Source organism: Malus domestica, chromosome 16 (assembly GCF_042453785.1).
Source record: "Malus domestica chromosome 16, GDT2T_hap1".
Lineage (NCBI taxonomy): Eukaryota > Viridiplantae > Streptophyta > Magnoliopsida > Rosales > Rosaceae > Malus > Malus domestica.
The window spans coordinates 11,668,526-11,690,740 of NC_091676.1; the positions used below are offsets into that span (position 1 = coordinate 11,668,526).

The 22,215-nt window shown below is 37.9% G+C and overlaps 4 protein-coding genes and 1 long non-coding RNA gene across 9 annotated transcripts; 4 read left to right on the forward strand and 1 right to left on the reverse strand.

The window, feature by feature from the left end:
- Nucleotides 1–1,242: 1,242 nt before the first annotated feature.
- On the reverse strand, nt 1,243–6,170 carry LOC103403542 (aldehyde dehydrogenase 22A1). Of its 2 annotated transcripts, none has more exons than XM_008342384.4 (15): nt 5,993–6,170; nt 5,719–5,883; nt 5,576–5,619; nt 5,198–5,302; nt 4,818–4,945; nt 4,476–4,598; nt 3,918–4,071; nt 3,548–3,651; nt 3,374–3,452; nt 3,179–3,274; nt 2,921–3,058; nt 2,361–2,576; nt 2,079–2,270; nt 1,712–1,855; nt 1,243–1,628 (listed from the first exon to the last, which is right to left on the reverse strand). In XM_008342384.4, the coding sequence occupies exons 2-15, from the start codon at nt 5,828–5,830 to the stop codon at nt 1,473–1,475; spliced, it is 1,791 nt and encodes a 596-aa protein (XP_008340606.1). In that variant the 5' UTR covers nt 5,831–5,883; nt 5,993–6,170; the 3' UTR covers nt 1,243–1,472. The 2 variants fall into 2 exon arrangements, with proteins under 2 accessions (XP_008340606.1, XP_008340607.1); XM_008342385.4 differs by having other exon boundaries at nt 5,719–5,866; nt 5,993–6,169.
- Nucleotides 6,171–9,355: 3,185 nt separating this feature from the next.
- LOC103403543 (UPF0481 protein At3g47200-like) lies at nt 9,356–11,696 on the forward strand. 3 transcript variants are annotated; one of them, XM_008342387.4, is made up of 2 exons: nt 9,356–9,527; nt 10,166–11,696. In XM_008342387.4, the coding sequence occupies exon 2, from the start codon at nt 10,202–10,204 to the stop codon at nt 11,567–11,569; it is 1,368 nt and encodes a 455-aa protein (XP_008340609.2). In that variant the 5' UTR covers nt 9,356–9,527; nt 10,166–10,201; the 3' UTR covers nt 11,570–11,696. The 3 variants fall into 3 exon arrangements, with proteins under 3 accessions (XP_008340609.2, XP_028952508.1, XP_017179111.2); XM_029096675.2 differs by having other exon boundaries at nt 9,364–9,527; nt 10,157–11,696; XM_017323622.3 differs by having other exon boundaries at nt 9,382–9,527; nt 10,028–11,696.
- Nucleotides 11,697–12,669: 973 nt separating this feature from the next.
- Nucleotides 12,670–14,855, forward strand: LOC103403544 (universal stress protein PHOS32-like). The gene is made up of 4 exons (XM_008342388.4): nt 12,670–13,027; nt 13,370–13,476; nt 13,604–13,722; nt 14,465–14,855. Exons 1-4 carry the CDS (start codon nt 12,853–12,855, stop codon nt 14,556–14,558), a joined length of 495 nt encoding a protein of 164 aa, XP_008340610.1. The 5' UTR covers nt 12,670–12,852; the 3' UTR covers nt 14,559–14,855.
- Nucleotides 14,856–15,340: 485 nt separating this feature from the next.
- LOC103403639 (pectinesterase inhibitor 10) lies at nt 15,341–16,526 on the forward strand. Its single transcript, XM_008342483.4, has one exon. It carries the CDS (start codon nt 15,434–15,436, stop codon nt 16,295–16,297), a length of 864 nt encoding a protein of 287 aa, XP_008340705.3. The 5' UTR covers nt 15,341–15,433; the 3' UTR covers nt 16,298–16,526.
- Nucleotides 16,527–18,990: 2,464 nt separating this feature from the next.
- LOC103403548 (uncharacterized) lies at nt 18,991–20,614 on the forward strand. Of its 2 annotated transcripts, none has more exons than XR_003769836.2 (4): nt 18,991–19,409; nt 19,500–19,626; nt 19,703–19,980; nt 20,074–20,614. It is a non-coding gene; the product is annotated as an uncharacterized lncRNA (long non-coding RNA). The 2 variants fall into 2 exon arrangements; XR_011577078.1 differs by having other exon boundaries at nt 19,526–19,626.
- Nucleotides 20,615–22,215: the final 1,601 nt, after the last annotated feature.

The window sequence follows — 22,215 nt, forward strand, 5'->3', positions numbered from 1 at the left end:
GGAAGAAGATATTGGGATGGTTGGGACAGAAGACATTGTTGTTGGTGGCTAAATATAGTTTCTTAGGTTGGCACTTGGCATGGTTGTTGTGGGTTTGTTTTCTTATTTCGGTGAAACTCAGTAATGCGTTGTTTTGTGATGGGGAGGCAAGATTTGTGAGTTGGTGAATGTCATCTTTATGTGGATTGTGTGTTCCTAGATTGTGTTGCATAGATTAGACATTGCAAGTGGAAGTTTGTAGTTGGGAAGTTAGTTCACTCTTGGAGTTGACTTAAGTAGCGACGGAGGGTGAGCGGTGAGTTAGAATTATAACAGGTCTAGAGATAAGACATAATTAAGTAAAAAATTTCCACCTAATTTATGGTTATGATCTCAAAAGAAACTCAAATATTGTAATGTGCACTAATGTGTACTAATGTGTATATGATATGTAAAATACATTCAATATAACATATGAGTCAAACCATATTTGTCTTAGCACGTGATATGTAAAATACATTCAAAATAACATATGAGTCAAGCCATATTTGTCTTAGCACGTGTGAGGGTTTAGGGTCCCTAAATCCAAAACCCTAAACCCTAAAATACATTCATAATATCATATGAGTCAAGCCATATTTGTCTTAGCACGTGTGATCACTGAGGTTCACACGTAAGATAATTTGTTCTAATATCATAAAAAGAAGTTGATAAAACAACAAAAGAGAAAACAAATTATAAAATAGGTAGCTAGAATAGCATATAAGAATGCAGGAAGAGGCACTTGTGGCAACAAGCGCTATATATTCAATAAGCATTTGCATGATCTCTATACTTCTTTGAGCTACTTTTTTTAAACAATAGTCCCTTGTCCCCCTCCAAGGGCTGGTTAATGCAAGTGGTCATTGCATTGCTATGCAGCCTATACCCTTATATGTTTGAAAATTGCCAGCAGGTAGCAGAGTTGCTGGAAAACTAGAAGCTTGTTGGCGTGGTTCGAGGATGATCGCTCAGAGCATGTAGGGACTGGCTCCGGGCAAGATACACGACCCAAACCCCAAAACTCAAGCACAAGACCCAATCCCCAAACTGAACCTCAAATCCCAAACCACAACATACAAAATCAGGTGACCGAGCCCAAGACCGATCATTGTTTGGAAAAAGGGTAATGATTTACGCACTCCCAGTTTTCCTTCTCCGGTTTTGTTCTTGGACTTGGACGATGATTTAATTTATTCATTCCCGAAAACATGGGGAGAGTGCGTAAAATACTCATTTGTCAAGAGTACACCCTTTAAGTCTGCATTACAATCAAAACTCATTGTTCTTTTTCTGTATATGTCCTGCTACCAAATCAGAACCAAACAAAACAAAAGAGGAAGCAACTAGATTGATGCTCTGTGATTAAGAGAGATTCCAACGGGAAGCCAAAACCCAAAATATCTCGGAATTCGGTTAACCCATGAAAATGTTCCCACACTAATGTGCCAAGCTCAGTCATCTCTTCTCTTATTGTTACCAGGAGAGTTTTGCTCCCTAAGGATCTTTAGAACATTAACCAATGCTCGCAAGCGTTCCCAAATGTTCATGCCATAGAGTGCTTCAACAAGTGATTCCTGGAAATCAAAGCCATTCTCCGCAACGGGATACTGTGGTTGGCCAAGTAGGAAAATCAGTCAGATTTGGGGTTTCAATGTGTGTGTGCGTGTACAGTTCGGTTTTGTTATCTTACCTGAATAGGCTTTGGTATCTTGGTCTTAATGTATGGCCACCATCTATCCTCGACAACTGATTTTACAAGACAACACGCTCGCAATCCTTCTACACCAGCAAACCTTCCAAATCCACTGTCTTTCACACCACCAAATGGTAGGGACTGCAAATTCACGAAAGTAAGAGACATCTTTAGTTCATTGGATTAACAATGTCATCATGTTGAACAAAATAATAACGAGTTGTGCTGCAACAAGGATACTTGTTATGCTTCAACTAAGGGGATCTCTGATAAATGACAACAAAAAAATCCATCTTCAGTCAAAAACGAAAGAATAAGGAAGAAAACTGACACAATATCAACTACCAGCTGATAAAATATTTACCTGACACATGTACGTTGATGCAAAATCATTGATTGCAGCAACTCCACAGTGTATTTGGGAAGCTATCTCTTTTGCACGACGCTGGCTGCCAGAAAAAACAGCACAGCCAAGACCATATTTTGAATCATTAGCAAGCTTGACAGCCTCTTCATCAGTGCTAAATTTCATTATTGGCATGATTGGTCCAAATGCCTGCAAAATTGTAGAAAACATTTCTCCATGTAACTAATTGGATATTAAAGGTGTATATGAAAATGCTAGAAAACACGTGAATTTGGATACCTCCTCTTGCATCAGCTTCATCGTGTGATTTACATTTTCAATCACAGTAGGTGGGAAAAACTGATCAACTGCGCCTTCACCTATATGGCCAACACTTCCCCGAACAACAAACTTTGCTCCTTTGTCTAAGGCATCATTTACAAGGTATTGAAGCCTTTCAGAGTGCTCTTGCAAACATATAGCTCCCATATCATATCTTCCAGTAAGTGGTGGTCCCTACAAAAGAAGATAAACTGACAGAATGAGGAGTTTGAATATTAAGTTCTTATAAATGCACAACTCTTATTGAACCCATGTTTAAGTATACGTTGTATAACTATCTCCACAGAACTAGCTGGATAATTTTTCATTAATTTTTCCCGACCATTCCAGCCTATGTGATTATGAACCTGGGAAGGCAAGTCTGCATATGGCTGACATTGTAACTAAAAGAATATGTAGTACATATAAATGCTAACTGTAAAATCAAACTTCACTGAAATCACAACAAAGAAAAAAAGTTGTAAGACAACCTAAAGATTCAGCTTCGGGACAAAACATGTTGATAGGGACATACTTACAGCAGAAACAGATTTTACAATCTTGGAAACTTGACTGACAAATGAAGAATAAATCTTCTCATGAACATAAAATCTCTCTGCCCCAGCACAGTTCTGTCCACTTGACTGAAGAACAGCTCTCACGGCAATTTGGGAAACCTAAATTGAGTAGTTAGGTTAATATGATGTTCTGGAATATAAAAAATTATAATCCAAAATATCCTTCATATTAAATTTCCATGTCTGATAAACATCATGAAGGTAGGAAAAAAATCATACATGTTCCACATCTACATCTTCACAAACAATGAATGCATCTTTCCCACCAAGTTCAAGTGTAACTGGTGTAAGATTCTCAGCAGCACTTTTCATTATCTGCAGAAATAGCAGAAGTGAAAGTTGGAAGTGAGAAGCCCACTCGAGGAATTAAACAAGAACAAGAAATCCATCCAATCAGGCAAAAGAAGATCATACCATCTTACCCACACCAGGCGATCCAACAAATATTATCTTGTCAACAGAAGACACCAGTGCTTCTCCAGTTTCAGCAAACCTAGTGAGGAAGAAAAGGTTAGATCATAAGGAGACAGTTAAACAAGACGAGAGAAAGAAACAACCGCTGCCCAACCAAAAATGGAAAATCAATACCCTGTTACAACGTCAACTAAATTTTCAGGTGCTCCTACAGCAGCAAGGGCCGACTGGATTATTCGGAGGTAGAAACAACCAGACCAGCTTGCATGTTCTGAAACCTGCAATTACAAGCATATGGTTCTCTGTCAAATTAACAAATAATCTTCAGTGCAAATCATTAGAAGATAAATTATGTCTATCTACTTTTCTCGCGAGCCACTTTCTAAGGATATATAGCCTAAATCCCCAGCAACTAATAATAGCTAACACAGATATGCGATGTTTAGACAGCCACCAAGTCAAATGGAATAAGGTATTACGGATATAGAGACAAGTGCAGATAGTGATTAATTAAAATAACAGTGGACATTCTAGCAATAACTACCTTAATCACAATGCTGTTTCCAGAAAACACCGCCGCCAACATTGGATTAAAAATATTATGAAAAGGATAATTCCATGACACAATAGCACCAACGACTCCAAGGGGATGGAATTCCACTTTGGATCTCTTGTGAAGCATTGACCTTCCGCAACATCTGAAAATTTTGTCACGAACAATAATCACAATACAGTGCATTTTTATGTCCATTGGTGGAAGTGAATCTATGTTGCCTAAAAACCGTTAAAAAAACTCCTTACATGGGTTAAAAAGAAGGACAAAAAAATTGGATAGAAATGGCAAAATTGATACGAAGAAGGTGCATGTCTGAAAAAGAGTATAGTATAAAAACTAAACATAAATATAAAAATCTGGAAGGTAGTGGTACAGGTATCATTCAAGTCTGCAAACATCACGAAACATATATCAGTGATACTGCAATTGAACAAACCATGTTGAAGATGGCCAACAAGGTATTTACCACAGCAGACAGTTATGTTACTCAAATTAACAGAGATCAGATAAGATATAGAAAATGTAAACAAAGCAGAAGAAAAATACCGGTATTCAGGCTTTAGCCAACGCTCACCCTCTGAAAGGAGCCAAGTGATCTTCTCACATGTTGTCATTATCTCCCCTAGAGAGGCATCCACCATTGTCTTTCCCGTATCACGTGAAGATATTCTAAACAAAATTTTATATATGTAAGTACACAAACTAATCTCGATTAATAGTCTACCACAATAAAAAGACACTAAATGAGAAACCCATGTAAATAGAGTATCACCTATTTATAATTTCATACGGACAGATTGTGCATCACATATTTATATGTTCTCATTATTTCATAAATTTGTCTACATAACACTTCAGATGAGAGAGAGGTTTGAATAGAGTACTTACTCACATATAAGCTCTTGGTGTTCAATAATATACTTGAGAAGAATCCGGAGAAACTGGCGTCTTTGCTTGAAGCTACTCTTTGCCCATACTTTTTGTGCCTTTCTTGCTTGAGCTACACGCTCCTTGACCTGACATTTACAAAGCGGAATATCCCAACAGTTGTAATATTTTTATCTCCACCGATTTTATCATTTGAACTTTGTTTGTGAATTCAAAATCAGGCACTACGTATGCAGGCACAAACTCAAGTTCATCACTTAATACCGAACAGAACAATAATCTACCCCGCTTAGAATTCAGGAAAGAGGAGTACAATATTGGAACTCCCTGTGCATTCAATTCACCAATCCCCAAATCCAAGCATGCATAACATGTCTCACCTCAATGGGTGTCAGTGCAGGGAAATATCCCAAGTATTTCATGGTTGCAGGCTCATAGCACTGAACCTTGGTCTCTGCTTGTGGTGTCCTTCCCCTCGGAGGTACCTGCACCGTAAAACCCCAATAAGAGGTACCCAATTGAGTGCTTGACACAATCACATTGACTACAACTCAGACGACAAGAACAAGTGCAAAGTGAAACAGATTTGAATGCAATTATAAGCCATTTAATTACTTCCAAAACTATAATTAGATCAGATTAAGCAATAAATGCGAAGAAACTAACTACAATAATGAACTGGAGAGAAATGCTTATAAAGATTACAAATTGTAGTAACAATTACAATCAAGGAAGCCAAAAAGCTTAGAGAAACTCACGTATATGAAACTGTTCTCCTGCGTCTGATTCCCATCATCCAACACTGCCATTGATCAAACCACGCCCAATTAATCAATCAATCAATCAATCAATCATACAATCTCGAGAGAGAGAGAGGAGAGAGAGAGGGGTAGCAGCATACCATCAGAAGCATCGACTTCGATAGAAGGCACATTGGGGGGAATGAGCATCAAGAGGAACCTACAAACGGCGTAAGCGAATCCGAGGACGAAGAGAGCCCACCAAAACGCCATCGTTTCGAAGCAGAATACAAATCAAACGCCCTTACGCTGCAGAGAGAAGAAGACTGGAACAAAAAGTTGCAGTTGCGTTTTTCGGTTACGAAGAAAACAAAACGAAAAAAAAACACCAAAAAGGCGACGGAGGATTTGGCTTTGGAGTTGGATCGAGCTTACTTGTTCACTGGGGCTCCTCTTCCACTTTCTTCGCCGGGAAATTTTGAGATGGACGGCTACGATGGCATCTTTGATCTGGTCAGGTAACCTCTATGATGTAGAGTGAGGACCGAGAGACTGGAGCGAGGGAGGAATGTTCCCGTGTATCCTGTAAATCACGTGTTAACCCGGTATGCCACGTGAGGTACTGAATTTTACTCTTATGGAGGCAGATTCTCTGGCCTCCCATTTTCTGTGTCTTTTGTTTGTGTGGTCACGGTTAAGTCACGTCAACATGTTATATTACTATTTTTTTTGTCTTATTATTTCTATAAAAAAATAATATAAAATGTTTACGTAACTTAACGGTGACCACACAAAACAGGAGGGTATGGAAAGTGAGAGGGTAGAAAATCTGCCTCCTACTCTTATTACCCCCGTTTACTTCCTCTACCACCCACGTTTTGGAAATTAAGAGAATATTATTTCCTAACAATCTACCATTAAAAAGACCCGTAAGAAATTTATCATAATATTTTTTTGAAATTTTTTACGATAATATTAAAGTTGTGATTCTACACATATATCATGCACTTAATAGTGCAACACAGTTAGATTAGTTGGTCGATAGTTTCAGCGAAATTCAAACATGTTAGAAGGATTGCATGGAAGAAGGAGATATTTTGTGGCTAAAAAAAGATCGAGAGAGATAGTAATGGCTGGGATCTTTGGGGTTTTCATTGTGGGTGGTATAGGGGACTTGGTGGTTGGGGGGGGGGGGGGGGGGTTGGGGTTTGGAGAGATGGGATGGCCGGAGTTTCGAAGTACAAAAATCTATTTTTAATTTTTGTTCTTTTTCATTTTGGGTAGAAAGACATTGTTGGGCACATTCAAAATTTCAACATAAAAAATAATAAGTTTAGTGTAGAATGACCACTTAATACTACGGTCTAGTGGTATTTTTTTTCACTTGTACCTAACAGGTCTTAGTTTGATTCTCGTTAAAGACGAATTTGAACCATATTATTGCTAACTCATTGTGAGACTAAGCTTACCGCCTCCCCTTAGTATAGATAATATTGTTTGTTAAAAAAAATGTAAAAAAAGGATAAATAGATCTGAATAAAAAATTTCTTCAATTTTGCTCACCCTCTAACTCAAAGTAATCGTAATCCCTTCCATAATCATGTGATGTGTAAAACACCAATTATAATTAGTTTATACCCTTTAATTATTTCTTATAGAACTCTTTAAAAAAAATTGTTTCTTATGAAAAAAGAAAAAAATAATGTTATTAGTTAAACTTACCATTTATACTTTCTATAATATCTTCATATTAAATATTTGATTGGAATCTTATCATTCATCTTCTTCCTCCTCGTATCGGCTAGATCATCAACAACTCCAATAAGAAGTGTGATATCATACGAGACTTCATATAATTTTCTTTGGCTACCAAAGATTACACATCGTTTGGTGGCTAGATAAGATAAGTTTTGATCAAGCAAAATAAATTCGTTGTTTGTTGTATTAAATTGTTAAATGGACAGTATTAGACATGATTGGTTATGAGATCATAATAGAGTGGGTTACTTAACATATCTTTATACCAGAGTTACAAGTCATATCTTACAAGTCTATGGACTTATTTGGATGTACTTTTAAAATGACTGAAAGCGATTTTAGAGAAAATATTTTTTTGATTCCAAAAGCACTTAAAAGTGCTTTCTGGAAGAAGTACAAGTTCTGTGCTTCTTTAAGGAAACACTTTAAGTGCTTTTTCAGAATTTATTTGTATTTTTACTAAGAATTGGTTCCAAAAATAATTTCATCAAAAGCGCTTTCAGTCATTTTAAAAACACATTCAAACGAGCTCTATGTCAATTCAATTTGATCCCTAAGGTCTAATTTCTTTCAACCCACCAAACGAGTCGGGCTCATTTGGTGGGTTGAAGGGATTGGGCCTTAGAGATAAGATTGAACTAACATAAATTGGTTAGGCTTTGTAAGACATGACTTGTAACTCAAGTATAAGAATAAGTTATATAACTCATTCTATTGTGAATTCATAACTCATATTGTCCAGCTCACATGTTGACACAACAAAATCAAGCATTATAAATGTTCATAGATCATAAATATGACTACAAACCACAAATCAAAGTCTCGTCCTCATAGCACACACTGCGTCTAACCAAGAAAAATATGTCAAAATAAGTAACGAATATGAAGAAGATTTAGTCTCTAGCGATCTAACTGCACATAATAACGAATAAGAGTCATGATTTGAAAAATATGACCAAAAGTGAGTTCAAGTGAAAATTTTCAAGTTAAAGAAAGAAAAAAAAAACTCCTATTAAGGCCTAATTAAGATGTCTAAAGTCCCAAATGAAAATGAGTTTGGTTAAGTCTGCAGGCAGGTATTGTGCTAGCAAGTTAGAAATAACTATCTTAATTAATTAACTAGCATTTGCCTACACACTTTGTGTGTATGAACATATTTTTTTTTAGAAAATAAGAATGAGAGAGGGAGAGAGAGAGAAAGTGGGGCAAGTGGGAGGTGTTTTTTTATTTTATTTTATTTTGATTTAATTTTTTAATATTGAAGGTATTTTAACATCACTTGTAGGTAAGGTTTCAATAAAAAACAGTAAAATTTGGACCTGTGAAATTACGTTATTGCCCATCATTTTTTTTTTGTGATAGAAAACTAAGTTGTTTTTTCACCATCTTTTAGTTGACAAAGAGAGTTTCATTAATTAGTAGAGCTAATTAACAGTTTAAGCTTAAACACATGAAACACATGGTCATAAAATTCCTTACTCCATTGGTTTTACCATATTCTTAAAGTAATTATCTTGAAAAGAGAAAAAAAAAAAATCAAATGAACAATTAGCAAGAAGCCATGTTGATGCTTTCGTACTTAAAAGGTCTTTCATGCGAAAGTCATTTATAACATTGTAACTCAGAACAAACTTACAATCTTAATTAAAACTATTGAAAATTACTTGACGTTTTCTAAGCTCTTGCTAAAAGTCTTAACTAGACATTTCTTCACATTCTCACCTCGCACCCCTCATGTGACTCGCTCTGATTTGCAATAGGAAGAGTTCCCCAACTCCTTCTAAGTCCTTGCAATATTTCATACTTTTCCGACATCGGACATTTCTTCGCATCCTCACTACTGTTAGAGCGAGTTCACACTGCTACAACTAATACTTAAACTTGCTTTCAAGCAATTAAAATTTAACTCTTACTTTGCACAAAGCTATGTTTTCTTATGGTTCCCAAATACCTTTTTCAGAGAGAATCTGCCTCTGCCCTCTCTGCTGTGGTTCCTTCAATTTATTTCGTACTGTTTTGGGCATGTTTGCCAAACCCCCCAAGTTAACATTGATTCCAATCAGCTCCTTCACACCAAAATAGCACCTATAATTTTGGTCCTCCACAAGTCTTCTTTCATCATTAACTAGAACAATGGAAACTGATCTTGCTCATTGATTGGGTTATTCAAAGCTCCAAAACTAGCAAGGTACACTGACCCCCAGACCACTATGTGAGTTTTTTTTTTTTTTTTCTGTATTTTTTTGTCTTGGAAATGTTCGATGTTGAAAAAATTTCAGTAGCGGAATCCCATTTTATGGGATAAGGTACAGCTGGGCGACCGGTGATGCATATATCTATAAGATTAGGGTACATCATAGTGGAAATGTTCTATCCAACTGATGATAAGAACTAGTTTTTGTTGTGGTGTTTAAAGCTCACTATGATATGTAAAGAAAATTTATATGTTCCCTGGCTTTAGCTTTTGAATTATTTTCACTCAATTTCTTGTATTAAGATTGTGATTAACCATGCTTTTCTTTTATTAAGATTATGATTAAGCATGCTTGTGTTTTGTAAATCATTTCCAAATCTTTTTTCAAGTATACTCATATCTTGTGAGCTGAGAAGGCTGGGGAAGATGAGGGTAATGATTCCCGCATTCTCGTTTTCTCCTTCTGGACTGCTATCCTTGTTCTTGTCTATTGATTTTTGTTTGATTTATTCAATCAGAAGGGTGAAAAAAGGGGAGGAGTACAAGGGGAGAAAAATGAAGTGCGGAAGTTACTTCCCGAAAACCAAATGCAGGATTTTACCACATTACTAAAGCTTCATTTAGAGTCAAATTTAAAAGATTCTCAGTCATTGCAGGTTCTTTTGATAATTTCCAATACTCCCCTTTGAAAGATGGAAAATAGTTACAGATCAGAGAAACAGGCACAAGCAAGTGACCATGTCACCCCCGAAATTATTCCTGAGCCACAAACAGGAGACCATGTCGCCCTCGAAATCATTCCTGAGCACGATGTCCTCGTATCTTCCATCAAAGAAAAGATGGAAAACGTTGCTGTATCAGTCTGCATCTTCCAAGTCCCTGACAAACTTCTCGATGGCAACAAAAAGAAGTATACTCCGGAGAATGTTTCCATCGGTCCTTTGCACCGCAGAGAACCTACTAAAGTCGGGGAAGATGATAAGTGGCGGTATTCTTATGCACTCCTCAATCGAAAACCAAATTTAGAAGCAAGCTTGAGCATCTGTGTGAAAGCTCTTAGAGAGTTAGAGCACAAAGCGAGAAGATGCTACGAGGGAGAGATTGACCTCCCTAGTGATGAATTTGTTCAGTTGTTGCTAGTTGATGGCTGCTTCATCATTGAGCTGTTTCTTAAGTACGCTTACAAGAGCCTCCGATCGCGACGAGATCCTATATTCAGCACGGTAGGGATGCTTTTCGGCATGAGGAATGACTTGGCATTGTTACTAGAAAACCAAATTCCTTTCTTTGTTGTTCAAAGGTTGTTTCAATTAGTACCGCTTCCTAAAAAATGCAATGAGTCACTCAGTGAGCTCGCTGCACGCTTCTGCAAGAGAATAATCCCGGGAGATGATGAGCATGTTATCCAGGACAAGTTCAACCGAGAAGGGTATCATTTGCTCGATCTGATTCGACATTCCATCCTCCCAACATATCCAAAACTGCCACCGAAAGAAGATGCACCTCCCAAAAATATTGATTGTGCAAAAATTCTCAAAAGGGCAGGCATTAAGTTCAAGAGCGCTAGAAGCCCAAGTTTCTTGGACATCAAGTTTTCTCACGGAGTTTTCAAAATCCCCTCTCTTGAAGTGCACGGATACACAGAAACACTTCTCCGGAACCTCGTTGCACTGGAGCAGCGTCAGATTGACGATACAGTACAGCACGTCACATCCTACGCCTTCCTCATGGGATGCCTCATCAGCTCTGAGAAAGATGTGAAGTTCCTCCGGCGAAGGGAGATTCTCACGCACGACGAGAAGAAGGATAACGAGGTTTTCGAAGTGTTTAAGAATCTATGCAAGGAGATCAGCTTGAAGGATTTTTACTACGTGAGGATTTTTGAAGAGGTAGGTGAGTACAAGAGAAAGAGTTGGCATGAAAAGCGGCAGAAGTTGAAGCACAAGCATCTCAAAACTTCTACCTCAGTTGTTGTGTTTGTTGTTGCAATTTTGCTTCTTCTTCTCACCTTTGTTGGAGCTTGCTTTTCCATACTTACCTTTGCTCTCCACCATGTTTAGAACAAATAATCATTCATCTCTTTCCACACTTGGATGTGAAATTGATTGTTTTTTACTTGGACGTGTCTATTTTTAACGTACATGATAAATAATGGATGATGCACACGTATTGAATTTGTTGACATTATACATCTTTTTTCACACTTGATGTGAAATTGATCGTTTTTTACTTGGATGTATCTATTTTCTCACTTTATACAAACATGTATAACTTCATCCATTAAATTGAAGAATTAAACAAAAATCAAATAACAGATCTAAACAGGTGTGTGTAAAAAAAAGAACAAAAGCATGTAAAAATAATTTCCCAATGATTAAACATTTAAACTTTATTTATTCATTTTATGGTATTTTTGGCTGAGAAAAAAAGTTTTGGAGGAGCAGAGACCAGAGAGGCTACTCCATCTCAGAGTAAAGACATGATATAAGCCTTTTATAGCACTTATAGATGGGTCTAACTCTAGTTTTAATTTTTACAAATCACCGACAAGAAAGATTGCCGTCAACAAAAATCAGATCTAAACTTTGATCTACCGAGAAGAACAATTTTTAATAATAAAAAATGTAATCTGATCAAGGTTCAAATACAAAAATCATTAACAGAGGATCTAACGGTTCAAAAAATCTAGAATATTAAGTACCGGCGTGGAACACTAAAAGAGAATCCCCAAGTTGCAGTCTTTGCTTTTATTCTCAACCTTGTAAAAGGACTCAAAGCCATCCATTTGAGGCTCAGAAAAGCAAACGACATGTCGTTTCAATTACGCGCGTTTTGGGGCGAAACAGTCTGGATCCCGACACATTGAAAGAGATTTTTCTAACCTGTATACTGAGTGGTACATCATGTGTCATTAAAAAATTAATAGAATATGTGTGATAAAATGTTAATAACTTAAAAAATAAATTTTTTTATTATTTCTATTAAAACATGTGATGTACCATTTGTGTTTCCGTCACAATTAAAAATTTCTCAAGACCATAGTTTTAACCTATTCAATTGTCATTTCTCGTTCGTGTCTTATTCTCATAATTAAAGCAAAGACAAAGCAACATCACTCCCCAACAACATCCACCGTCCGATGCCACCCATCCCAATACTCAGAGCCCCACACAGATAACCATCCAACGGCTCCCATAAACTACCAATAAGTGGAGCCATCACATCATTTTTGTCCACATAACCCGACTTTCCTTAACTGTGCTCTTTGCATAAGGAACTCTTCTTTCTCAGACTCTGAACTTTCGGCGTTGTTTCTGACCAGCTTTTCCAGATCGAGAGAGAGATGGAAGACAGGAGAGTGGGGGTGGCGGTGGATTTCTCTCCGGGCAGCAGGGCGGCCCTGAAATGGGCAGTCGAGAACGTTGTCCGGAAAGGCGATCACCTTATCTTGGTTGTCGTCCGGCCTGAAGAGAACTACGAGCAGGGAGAGATGCAGCTCTGGGGCGTCACCGGTTCACGTATTCCCTTTCTCTCTATCTCACACAAAATTTATAGATCAAGATTGAAACTTTCTGTCTCTTGTTTTCATTTGTTTTTAGTTTTTAATTTTAATTTTTGGGTTTTGGTTGTGATGAGTTTTTGCTTGCTAAATTAACTGAATTTTCAGCTCTGATAAAAAAAATTGAAAAATACATAAAACTACGGTCGTCTCTGATCAAGATTTTCTGGTTCAAGTTTGGAAATTTTCTGTGTGTTTTTGTTAATTTGTGTTTGGTTTTTAGTGTTGATTTGTGGGTTGTGTTTGTAATTACAAGTCCATGCATGGTGATTAATTGATAAATTGAATAACTTGTTTGCAGCTTTGATTCCTGTGAAGGAGTTTTCTGATCCCACCATCATGAAGAAATATGGAGTGACGCCTGACGCTGAAACCATCGACATCGCCGACACTGCGACGCAGAAAGAGGTTAGAATTTATAAATCGATTTTTGTTTGAATTAATGAAATTATTAATCTGGAAGGATCATGCTAATTAAGCTTTGTTGCAATGAGATTATTACAAAAATGATAACTATTTAGTTGGATGGGAGCAGGTTACGGTGGTGATGAAGATCTACTGGGGCGATGCCCGTGAGAAGATTCTCGAGGCAATTGACAAGACCCCCTTGAGCTTCCTTGTTATTGGAAACAGAGGCCTTGGCAAGCTTAAGAGGTACAAATTCATATAATCCATCAGCATTTTCGGATTTAATTGTGGAATGAAGTGCACCGTCAAAAAATAGCGATTAACTTGGTAGTTTAACGGACAGAGAAATTATGCCATTAGTACTACGGTCTAGTGTTGTTCCTCTTCACTCGAGGTATTCCTCTTCATTTGCATATGGGAGGTCTTAGGTATGTTGGCCCTTTGTATCGACGAAATTGTTACGTGTCCTAAATTAACAAGTAAACTTCTATTCACAGACTTTGAATTTGTGTTTGTGTCTCTATATTTCGGCATTTTTGTGTACATGTGGTAGAGTTGGTTGAGGGGATGTCATTGTTGTCCATGTTGTTTTGTGGTTGGCTCTTTGGCAATCAAGTTCTTCTCGACTTCTTGGGGTTCCATGATGGCAACGCTAGACTAATGCCCAACATAAGACTTTCCTTGACACTTACACTGTTTGTACTGTTACAATTCGTGCGTTTGTGATTGTGAATGACATAATAAAATCCCACTTCCGATAATTAGTTGTACAACGTTAATACTCTGACTTTTAAAATTAAACTCGACATCTAAACCTTGCAAAGTGGTTTAAGTTGAAGATAATGATGCATCTTAGTTTCTCAACCTTCACATTGGAAATTATTTTTGTAGTAACTGCTAACTAAGGATGCCCCCTTGGTTTGACTTATGTTTCTTTGATTAATGTTTAGATTTTAATTGAATTTCGACGTGTTTGTTGTTTTTGCAGGGTTATAATGGGCAGTGTCAGCAACCATATCGTAAATAATGCTTCGTGCCCAGTTACCGTTGTCAAGACTAGTTCTGAGTCCCATGCCAGCTAAATCCTTTGTCCTCAATGCGTGCTGGGTAAATAAGTGCAATGCGTCAATTGCTTCCTTACCTGCCACTGAGCCTTTTAGTTTGCACAAGATCTAGTTTTTATCTTAATAAGATCTAGTTAAATTAAGGTTTCAACTGTTTGTTGCGGTATGTTGAAGTTGGACAAATTTGATGTGCGTGTATCGCTACGTTACATGCATTTGCTACCGTATACATATGAATTCAACTGGTAGTCCGAGATGGTGATTCGCTTACCAGAATTCAAGGCTTGGTTAATTAAAGTTCCTCATGTTCAGCAATCTACATTCAGTAAAATTAATTTCAGCTATTTAACTATCTTGAAGAAGGTTCAACTTTGCGACTTGTGCAGCTGCTTTGTTACGGTCGGTTGGCTGCAGCTGCTTTGATTACACAAAATTAACAGGCTAGCGATTTTCACACCTTTTTTTATCCAAACTGAATACTCTTTATTTTAGCTGAAGAGCTTAAGCTAGGCGACCTTGCGGTTAGCCCAAGTGGTGAATGACGAGCCAGTAATGGGTTAGGATTAAGATCCGACGGGGTTTGGGGTAACAGATTAGGGTGAGGATTGGTCAGGTTCGATTCTCTTCAATGTAACAATAAAGGGGGAGAGACTGTCACCTATTATAGGAGATTGAATTCTAGTCCTCTAATTTTAAGCCAATTGTGAACACAAAAGAATGTGTTAATTAAGTTAAATTCCATTGATAGCCAAACAATCCGTAAACAAAGCCGTTAATTCACCAAAACACAGTGGCTGTTATTGCATGCTTAAATTATCTCTCAACAGCCTCCCGTTCTTTCATTTTCTCCTCTTTTACTTCCTTCCACCCTGCAAGCAAATTCAAGAACAACAATGGATCCAAAGTGCTATACTCAAACGCCTCTGGTCATCTTATTCTTCTTCCTTTTCGGCTTCAACTCCGTGCAAGCCGTATGCGAGCCCCGGGACTTGAAACTGAGGTACCTAACTGTTCTCTCTCCAGCACCTAGTTCTCCTAACTCGCAGGCGTCTGTGCCTCCTAGTAAGCCACCGGCGGGTAAAGTCTTCCCTTCATCGCGGCCAGCAGGCCCTCCACCAACCCGTAGCCCTACTCCCGCCCCAACTCCCACCCCAAACCCTCCTTCACAGCCTCCACAAGCATCACCTCCTGCTGACAATTCTATCTCTCCATCTTCCTCCTCATCCTTTTTTCGCCGTCCTTTTGACAGACCGCGCGGAAACCTCTTTCCGCAGCCTTTTGTTCCCAACACGGCCTCATCATCAACCCCACCTAACCCGGCAATCCAAGAACTATGCAAAAACACAGACTACCCTGATCTTTGCATCTCATCCCTGACCCCTTTCCAACTACCCAAGGTTGATCCCATATCCGCGCTTGAGTTGGTAATCAAGGCTTGCACCGCACACGCCCAGATGTCTCTAGCCGCAGCCTCAAAACTTGTGACGACGCCTAACACTGCGCGTGGCACGGTTGCTGCACTCAGTGATTGCAAGGAAATGTACTCTGATGCCTTGGACGGCCTTCAGAGCGCCATTGATGCAATCCAGAGCCGCGACATGGGCACGATTAATAGCATGCTTAGCGGCGTGGTGACCGATGCTGTGACGTGTGGGGATGGGTTTGAAGGACAGCAATCTCCGCTGGGTGATTACGATGACAAGCTTCATAAAATGGCCAGCAATGGCCTTGCCATTGCTTCTTTGATCAAGGGATGATCATGATCTATATATATCTTCAGTTCCTTCCATTTTGTTTTGTGATGTTTCTTGTTGTGCAAGAAAAACATCACATAGCTAGCAAATTGAGAAGAGTAGAGATTTAGGAATATATAAATTAAAGAAAGTTTACATTTTTGTACTATAGCTTGTATCTTTATTCCTTGAGAAGCATTGTACATAGCCTATAGGATTGCTTGTATATATGCTATCACATAAATTTGTATCACATTCATTTTGGGCTCATATATATATATATATATAATTTTTTTTTTATAATGAGACTATAACTCGGTGTTCCTTTTCCATTTGCGAACCCTTACTTGAATCTGTTCTTGCAGGATTTCGTGCCCTCGGGTTTAATCCGGTTGCTTCATTCCTTTTCATGGTTCTTGTCCATGCAGCGAAAAAGCCCTCCCTTGCTACATAAAGCAAGAAAATTAGTGCAAATCTCGAACCAGCAGGAATTTACGCCAGAAAAGGTTAAATCTCTATAGGGATTTGAAAGAATTTGAATAGGGTTTGGAGCATTTGAATTTTATTTTATATTATATTTCATAAGATTTGGACAATATTTGACTATTTAGGAATATAAACTTTGAAGTGAACTATTATTAGCACTTTAAAAATGTTTTGCACTCCTCTCTTATTAGGAAATGAGGAAGAAATACTTGCAGAACAAGAAAAATAAGGGAGAAGTAGACCTGACATTTTGGACCCGACCCGACCCGACCCGTTAATATTAGTATTTGGAATGATGCTTAACGGGTCGGGTCGCTAACGGGTGAACCCGTTAAATAATGGGTCACTTTGGGTCAACCCATTAGACCTGTTAACACCTGTTAGTTGAAGATGTTTTAGTAATTTCAGTAAAGTCTTAACAACAAAATATAAACTCTATGCAAAGAAAAAAAAATAATTGTTAATGGGTCGAGTTCGGGTGACCCGTTAGCTTAACGGGTTAGGTTCAATCCGACCCAAACCTAATAAACCCGACCCGTTTATAGGTCTAGGGAGAAGTTGTATTTCGAGACTACATTATTTATTCCACTATGTTTGAAGAATACTACTAGATCGAGATAAAGAGAAGCAAATAAGAGAGAGAGAGAGTTATGATGTGTTTGGGCTTGGCGTTGGCGGGTCTAGCCTCAAGTCTTGGGCTCGACCGCTTGAGCAATAAAAACCTGTGCCAAGTAAATGGAAGGAAAAACAAAATGGAAAAAAATGGAGATAATATTTAATCAACTTTCATGCATTACCAAACCAAAACAAAAGCCAGAACCAAAACCATTCCTCTCTATCACTCTCACTTTCTCAGCATTTACTAGTACAATCTTCTTTTCCTTTTCCCCCCACATTAGGGCTGGTGTTTCTCCTCGCTCTTCCAGTTCCACCGCTGTGCTTCCGGCTGCTTGTCGACTTCTTGTGTAGGGCTCACACGTCCTTTTGGGACTGCTTCTGTAGGGCTCGTAAGCACGTTTGCTAGAACTGATTTTATTAAAATATGTTAACTTGTTGGCACCTTTAGATTTATAGGATTATATTGATTTACTTCTTACCGAGGGACTTGTTATTATAATCTTCAGGCTCACTGCAGATTCTTAAATTAATGGAATTGTGTTGATCTTCCACCCCTTGTCTTCTGAGATTTGAGTAAACATAAAGAACACTGCAACGATTTTAGTATAAATGGAAAGCTTGGGTGGCGCTGGGTTTTTGCCTGGAGGTTGCATTGTCAGGAAGAAGAGGAGTATCGTGTCACATAAACCTCGCTTAAATCCACCAACATTTTCACTCAGCTTTCACTCAGCTCTAGTATCCTTATTGGCAAAGGAACCATTGATGAGAACAGAATAATAAGAAGATAATAGTGCATTCTGATGGCCTCGGAAGTAAGAGCAACCCCGAAGAAGTTAAGGCTTAAGTTTGGAGGTGTTACTCGTACAATCAACACCAAGTAATATAGCAGATGTTGGCAATGGTGGTGGCTCGTCCACTGCTAAATCTTCAAGCTCTTTAGATGACAGAGCCAATGAAGGCTCACTGGGGGGCAGATGCACCACTCAAGTAATTCGTTTGTTTAGTTGTAAACTACAATTATATAATATACACATGTTATCTTTGAAAAAAATATATGTATCTAATATCCAACATACATTCATTCTACTTATACTCCATATCAAATATTATATGAGCAATAGTGCTCTTATTCTGTCATTCAAACCGAAAAAACCCTCTCCCGCCTATCATGTACTTATATTTTTCTCATCACTTTGCCACTTTCCACTACTATATTGAAATTTTTGTAACATAGGAATTGTGATGCATCATCATCTGAAACCATCCTTAATATCATATTACGTATAACCATACTATAATAAGGTTTTCTTAGTTGTTTTCGGTTGCCTCCACTAAAAGAAATTTCTGGCTCCGCCACCCCAAACGAATCCCCTTGCTCAGGTACCTCACCCTGATTCTTGTTACCATTGCAATTGTTAGTAGGTCTCATTTTGTACGACCTGTAGGGTGGAATTTATTTGTCATCGTGTCTGATTTTTCCAATGGATTTTCTTTTGATTCTGTGTAATCACAACGGTAATGACAAGGACCTCTTTGAAAATTTCTAGTTTAGGTGTTGCTATTTTGGTTTCAAAAGTTACAGAATGCTCTGTATCGTAACATTATTAATGCAGGATGATACAGGTGGAGGTGGGGTCAATGAGCCAGTTCGTAAGAGCAAGCGGGCTCCTAAGAGAAGTGCCTTGGATGCTGGATTTAATGAAGATGACGATGAAGATCAAGAAATCCGATTCCTTGAAAGATTAAGTGCATCTAAGGTTGCTCGTTCAGAGAGAATTCAAATGGACGTTCGCTTTCATGGAGATGATAGTGGAGAGTATAAACCATCAAGGCTGGGAAAAGCTTGTAAAAAAAGGTCAAGCTCAGAAAAACGGGAAGAAGCTGAAAACAGGATCTCTTAGTCTACTTCTAGAAGGGAGGAAATAATCGACCCTCACTACACGTAACCGGACCCTGCAGCCCGGAAAAGATATTTTTCCTGGTTCAGGTTTTCTTGACATTGCAAGTGATTTGCTTCCTGTCCCATCTAAAAGTGCGCATCTTATCTCCGTGTTTGTTGCATCATTCTGACTATATTGAACATATCCATATATATGCATATACGTACTGAACTTGTTTTCAGTTTTTCTGTTGGCTGGTTGACCACAGGCAAGAAGGAGGCAATGTCTGAAGTGGAACGACAATTAAAGAAAGCTGAGGCTGCACTGAGACGAAAAGTAATGTTAGAGAACGCAGCTAGGAAAGCTGAGGTTTGGCTTTTATCTCACGCTTTATAATATTATCTCACGTGGTAAATGTAGAAACAGTCTCACCTCTAATTTTTAGGCTGGGGCAATCAGAAAGCACTTGGTCAAGACTCGAAGAAGAAGAAGGAAGAAAACTGAAGCAGCAAAGGGACGAATTGAATCAGGTCTTTGAGTTATTATAGTTCTTTGCATTTATTCACATGCAGTATTAACTATAATATTCATGCACGGCAGGACCGGCAGTGCTGTCACACTGGCACCAAACACTGTTCGATGGGTCATCGGTCCTAATGGAACCACCGTTACATTTTCTGACAATATTGGTCTGCCTAGTATTTTCAGTCCAGTGCCTTGCAGGTAGAGCATTTGCTTAATTTTTGCGTCTTACAATCTTTGCCTTTTCTTCTTGAGATTGACACATTTATAACTTTGATGGTTTGTGTTATTTAGCTATCCTCCCCCACGTGAAAAATGTGCGGGTCCAAACTGCACGAATGCATACAAGTATCGGGATTCCAAGTCGAAGCTTTCCCTGTGCAGTCTCCAGTGTTACAGATACACGAAAAGATGCAGCCTCTAATTGCTTGCTAATACCATCTCCTCCTGCACATCATCTTGAACCAGCTAATATGTTCGATATAGGCCGCTGGAAGCAGGATAACGGAAAGCTCATCAAATTTTGAGTCATGCGCCCTGATACCGGTCATGGAATAGCGTAGCATCATCTCTTCCTAAATTATTTGCTGATCACTAATGTTGTTAGAATAGGAGATTATACTGCAAGTACAACTAAGTAGAATAGTTAGATATATGAAAGAACAGATGCGATTCGGTGCTACGATGAGAGATCACAAACTTGTTTGATCCCGTGTTTTCTTATAGCAATTGAAAAGTTTCTGTTTATGGAGAGGTTGTCGACTTGGGATGAAATATTTCACTGCAGAATGTGCAGGGTTGAATTCAAGATAGAAAAACCCAAAGCTTATGCTAATTTTGGCGCGAGGGGAACATGTTTGAATTACATCATTCTAGCATATATAATTAATTAATTAAAGGATTTTTATCTCAAAAGGTCTTTGTAATTGACTATTACCATTAAGATGGTCATTGAAATTAAAAGTCAATCAATGTAGTCCTTGAAAAAAGGTGTCACGAATCAATGTGGTTCATCCGTCACAGTTCTGTTAAAAATTTCATGATGTGGTACATAAAAGGACCACACAAGATTTACGAGTTTTTAATACAAATGATTACTGAAATTGACCTACACTATCAAAATGGTCTCTGAAATTGACCTACACCTTCAAGATGGTCCCTAAAATTGACTCACACCATCAACATCTTCTTCTTATAGTAAAGCCTACTCCGAAGAGAGATCCCTTTCATAAATTCTCAAAGGCACAAGGCTTAAGTAAGGCCTAAGAGGGGGTGCGAAAATATTTTTCAACCAAAAATAGATACACCTCGGCTATAACCTCATTACCTCATTGTTCTTTGCATCACCAGATCACCAGAGAAGTGTTGAACAAGCTTTTCAAGATTAAGGTTGTGAGGATGTTGATTGCATAATTGTTAATGGTGATGTCCTAAAAGTTGTTGCCAATGGACCAAGCCATCACCAAAGGTGATCTCGATCCAAATTCAATTTGATGCAGAGTGTCAAAGTGTGTAAAGATGCATTTATTGATATTTTTTTTTTAAGAGAATAGAGAGCAAAAGAGGTAGAGAAATGTGGATTGGGATCGGAGGTGATTGTAGGACTAGGTTTTTAGGTTGACAATTTTTTTATTAACTATTAAATTATTAAGCCTATTTGTATTTTTTTTAATTTAATTAAATTTGTGTGACCCATTTATGTTTTACATTAGCACATAACAAAATTTTTGAAATAATTGTGACAGAAGGACTACATTGATTTGAGACACTTACTTGTGGGACTACATTTTAATTTCAGGGACCATTTTGATGTTGCGGGTTAATTTTGGGGACCATTTTGATATCGTGAGTCAATTTCAAGGACCATTTATGAGAAAAAATGACTTATAGAGTCAATTTATGTGTTATATCAGCACTTAACAGATTTTTTTTAACATAATTGTAACGGAATGACCACATTGATTTGCAACACCTATTTTCAGGGACTACATTCATTAATTTTCAATTGATTGATTTTAAATTTCAATAACCATCTTGATGGTGAGGGTCAATTTCAAGGACGATTTGTGATAAAAACTCTTAATTAAAATTAGAGATTTTATCTTCCTTCACCTCTTCACATTTCTACGTGCCCATTTGATTTTCAAGACCCTCACCACTTTATTCACACCAAAAAAAAAAAAAGACCCTCACCACATTTTATTTATGGCCGGCTGATTAAATATAAGATGAAAGCAACGTGCACGATTTATGGGCAAAAAAACAAAAAAACAAAGTATATAATTAAACAAAAGTATATAAAGGGATGTGATATCCACACATCTCATTTTACTTCTCACACACCTTTTTAATTTTTGGCCTTCGGATCGGATGAATTGAAGAAGATCAACGAACAGAAATTATCAAGAAGTGTGTGAGAAGTAAAATAAGATGTGT

Coding starts and splice junctions, on each gene's coding strand:
- LOC103403639 (XM_008342483.4), top strand. CDS start 15,434: ATGGATCCAAAGTGCTATACTCAAACGCCTCTGGTCATCTTATTCTTC.
- LOC103403543 (XM_008342387.4), top strand. CDS start 10,202: ATGGAAAATAGTTACAGATCAGAGAAACAGGCACAAGCAAGTGACCAT.
- LOC103403544 (XM_008342388.4), top strand. CDS start 12,853: ATGGAAGACAGGAGAGTGGGGGTGGCGGTGGATTTCTCTCCGGGCAGC. Junction 13,028..13,369: donor CTGGGGCGTCACCGGTTCAC/GTATTCCCTTTC, acceptor ACTTGTTTGCAG/CTTTGATTCCTGTGAAGGAG. Junction 13,723..14,464: donor GGCCTTGGCAAGCTTAAGAG/GTACAAATTCAT, acceptor TTGTTTTTGCAG/GGTTATAATGGGCAGTGTCA.
- LOC103403542 (XM_008342384.4), bottom strand. CDS start 5,830: ATGGCGTTTTGGTGGGCTCTCTTCGTCCTCGGATTCGCTTACGCCGTT. Junction 4,599..4,817: donor CACCAAGAGCTTATATGTGA/GTAAGTACTCTA, acceptor AATTTTGTTTAG/AATATCTTCACGTGATACGG. Junction 3,275..3,373: donor CGCCTGGTGTGGGTAAGATG/GTATGATCTTCT, acceptor CTATTTCTGCAG/ATAATGAAAAGTGCTGCTGA.